Source organism: Coturnix japonica, unplaced genomic scaffold (genome assembly GCF_001577835.2).
Source record: "Coturnix japonica isolate 7356 unplaced genomic scaffold, Coturnix japonica 2.1 chrUnrandom636, whole genome shotgun sequence".
In the NCBI taxonomy this organism is placed as follows: Eukaryota; Metazoa; Chordata; class Aves; order Galliformes; family Phasianidae; genus Coturnix; species Coturnix japonica.
In genome coordinates this window covers 1-2,916 of record NW_015440005.1, presented here as the reverse complement: position 1 = coordinate 2,916, position 2,916 = coordinate 1, and the positions used below count along the sequence as shown (strand labels likewise).

The 2,916-nt window shown below is 55.4% G+C and overlaps 1 protein-coding gene across 1 annotated transcript in view; it reads left to right on the top strand.

Annotated features, from left to right (window-relative positions):
* The window catches only part of LOC107307504 (procollagen galactosyltransferase 1-like), a 10,440-nt gene extending 9,135 nt beyond the window's left edge, over positions 1-1,305 (top strand). Inside the window, exon 5 of the mRNA XM_015851011.2 lies at positions 865-1,305. Coding sequence (XP_015706497.1) covers positions 865-1,132 — 268 coding nt within the window. The 3' untranslated portion in view covers positions 1,133-1,305. The remainder of the gene's footprint in view (positions 1-864) is intronic.
* Positions 1,306-2,916: the final 1,611 nt, after the last annotated feature.

Here is a 2,916-nt window from a genome sequence, read left to right as displayed (position 1 = left end):
TTTAGGATCCCTTCCATCCCAACTCATTCAATGGTTCTGTGTCCTTTAAGACCCCTTCCAACTCAACCCATTGGATGGTTCCATCACCTTTAAGGCCCCTTCCAACCCATCCAATGGCTCCATCACCTTTAAGGTCCCCTCCAACTCAACCCATTCAATGGTTCCATGACCTTCAAGATCCCTTCCAATCCAACCCAACCCATCCAATGACTCCATCACCTTTAAGATCCCTTCCAACCCATCCAATGGCTCCATCATCTTTTAAGGTCCCTTCTAAACCATTGGATGGTTCAATGAGCTTTAAGATCACTTCCAATCCAACCCAACCCAACCCAACCCATCCAATGGCTCCATCACCTTTAAGGACCCTTCCAACCCACTGGATGGCTCCATCACCTTTAAGGTCCCCTCCAACCCAACCCATTGAATGGTGCCATCTAAGGGCCCTTCCAATCTATCCAGTGGCTCCATCACCTTTAAGATCCCTTCCAACCCATTCAATGGTTCCATGACCTTTAGGATCCCTTCCAACCCATCCAATGGCTCCATCACCTTTAAGGACCCTTCCAACCCATCCAATGGCTCCATCACCTTTAAGACCCCTTCCAACTCAACCCATTGGATGATTCCATCACCTTTAAGGCCCCTTCCAACCCATCCAATGGCTCCATCACCTTTAAGGACCCTTCCAACCCAACCCAACCCATCCAATGGCTCCATCACCTTTAGGATCCCTTCCAATCCAACCCATTGGATCTTTCCATCACCTTTAAGATCCCTTCCAACCCATTGGATGTTCCTACACTTGATCCCATATCTCACCCCCACACCCCCCTTTATCTCCCCCCCTTTATCTCCCCCCAGCTCCGACTACACGAAGCACTTCCACCCCCGTGACCTTGTGGCCTTTTCCGTCGAGCCCCTCTTGGTTTACCCCACTCATTACACGGGGGACGACGGTTACGTCAGCGACACGGAGACGTCGGTGGTGTGGGACAACGAGGCCATTAAGACGGATTGGGATCGGGCTAAATCCCATAAGATGAAGGAACAACAACGGCTGAAACGGGAGGCCCAGAACTCCGACGTCCTTCAATCCCCCCTCGACAGCACGGCAAGGGATGAGCTATGATGGTGATGGTGATGATGATGATGATGATGGAGGGTCGCCTCAATGATGTCAGGCCTGGTGATGATGTTGAGGCCTTGGTGGGAGGCGCCATGTTGGGCCTGGGGGATCGTCGGCCTTGCTGGCCTCCATTGGGGGGGTTTGGTGCCTCTATTGGGGGGGGTCTTGGCTTCTCCACTGGGGGGGTATTGGCCCCTCTATTGGGGGGTCTTGGCTCCTCCATTGGGGGGCTTTTGGCACTTCCATTGAGGGGCCTTTGGTTGATATTTTGCCTATGGTTACCATTTGGAGGCCTTGACTGCCATTTTGGGGCCTTGCCCACCATTTGGGGGTCTCAGTCACCATTTTGGGGCCTTGGTAACCATTTTGGGGCCTCGGTCGCCATTTTGGGGCCTTGCTCACCATTTTGAGGCCTTGGTCGCCATTTTGGGGCCTCAGTCTCCATTTTGGTGCCTTGGTCGCCATTTTGGGGCCTTACTTGCCATTTTGGGGCCTTGCTCACCATCTTGGTGCCTTGGCCGCCATCTTGGGGCCTTGGTCGCCATCTTGGTGCCTTGGCCGCCATCTTGGTGCCTTGACCACCGTCTTGGGGCCTTGACCGCCATCTTGGGGCCTTGACCTCCATCTTGGTGCCATGGCCGCCATCTTGGGGCCTTGACCTCCATCTTGGGGCCTTGACCGCCATCTTGGGGCCTTGACCACCATCTTGGCGCCTTGACCTCCATCTTGGTGCCATGGCCGCCATCTTGGGGCCTTGGTCGCCATCTTGGTGTCTTGGCCGCAATCTTGGGGCCTTGCTGCCATCTTGGGGCCTTGACCTCCATCTTGGCACCTTGGCCGCCATCTTGGCACCTTGGCCGCCATCTTGGTGCCTTGGCCGCCATCTTGGGCCTTGAGGAGCAGGCCGAGCCCCTGAGGCCCTGCTGTGTTATCAACCAAAGCTCAGTGTTTTATTTTATGTTTAATTTCGTTTCGTTTCTCTTCAGGGTATTTTTTTATAATGGAAAAAAAAAAAAAAAACACATTAAAAAAAAACCAACAAAAAAAATCCCAAAAAACGGTCTTTTTTCTGAGGGCCGGGCCTCAGACCAGGCCTGAAACCACAGCCCTACTGCGCATGTGCAGATTCCCCACTCAGCTCAGCCAATCACCGCACGCACCCGCTGCCCCGCGGCATGCTGGGAGACGTAGTTCCAGCATGGCGGCCATGTTGACCTCAACTCGGCCAATCAGCACACGCTCGGGTAGGCCCGTGGCATGCACGATTCCAACATGGCGGCCATGCTGACAGCAGGGCATGCTGGGAGATGTAGTTCTGAATAGTCCTGATGTATACGACCCCCCCCCAGGGGTGAACCCAGACAGGAAGTGGGGGGGGGGGGCAGGAACTGTTCTTTATGGCCCCCCCGGCTCAGTCGGCAGCTCCGACCCCCCCCAACAAAGAGGAATGGAGGGTAATTGGGGGGGGGGCTTGGGGGGGCCACAGACCCACACAGTCATCATAACGGGGGGGGCGGGGAGGGCAAAACCAGAGCCCCCCCCAAACAGCAATGGGATATCATCAAGAAGACCCTCATTGTGTTCATTGTCCCCCTGCTATGCTTAAGTCGTGGGTGGGGGGCGCATTAGTCCAAAGGGGGTTGGGGGATCGTTCAGAGGGGGGGGGGGGGGGGGTTGTTATAGGCTCAGGAGGGGGTCACTTTGGGGGTAGGGGAGGCGTGGGGGCTGTTGAGGGCTGGTCGTTTGGGGGGGGGGGGTTATTATTGCGGGTGAAAGGGGGGGTTGTT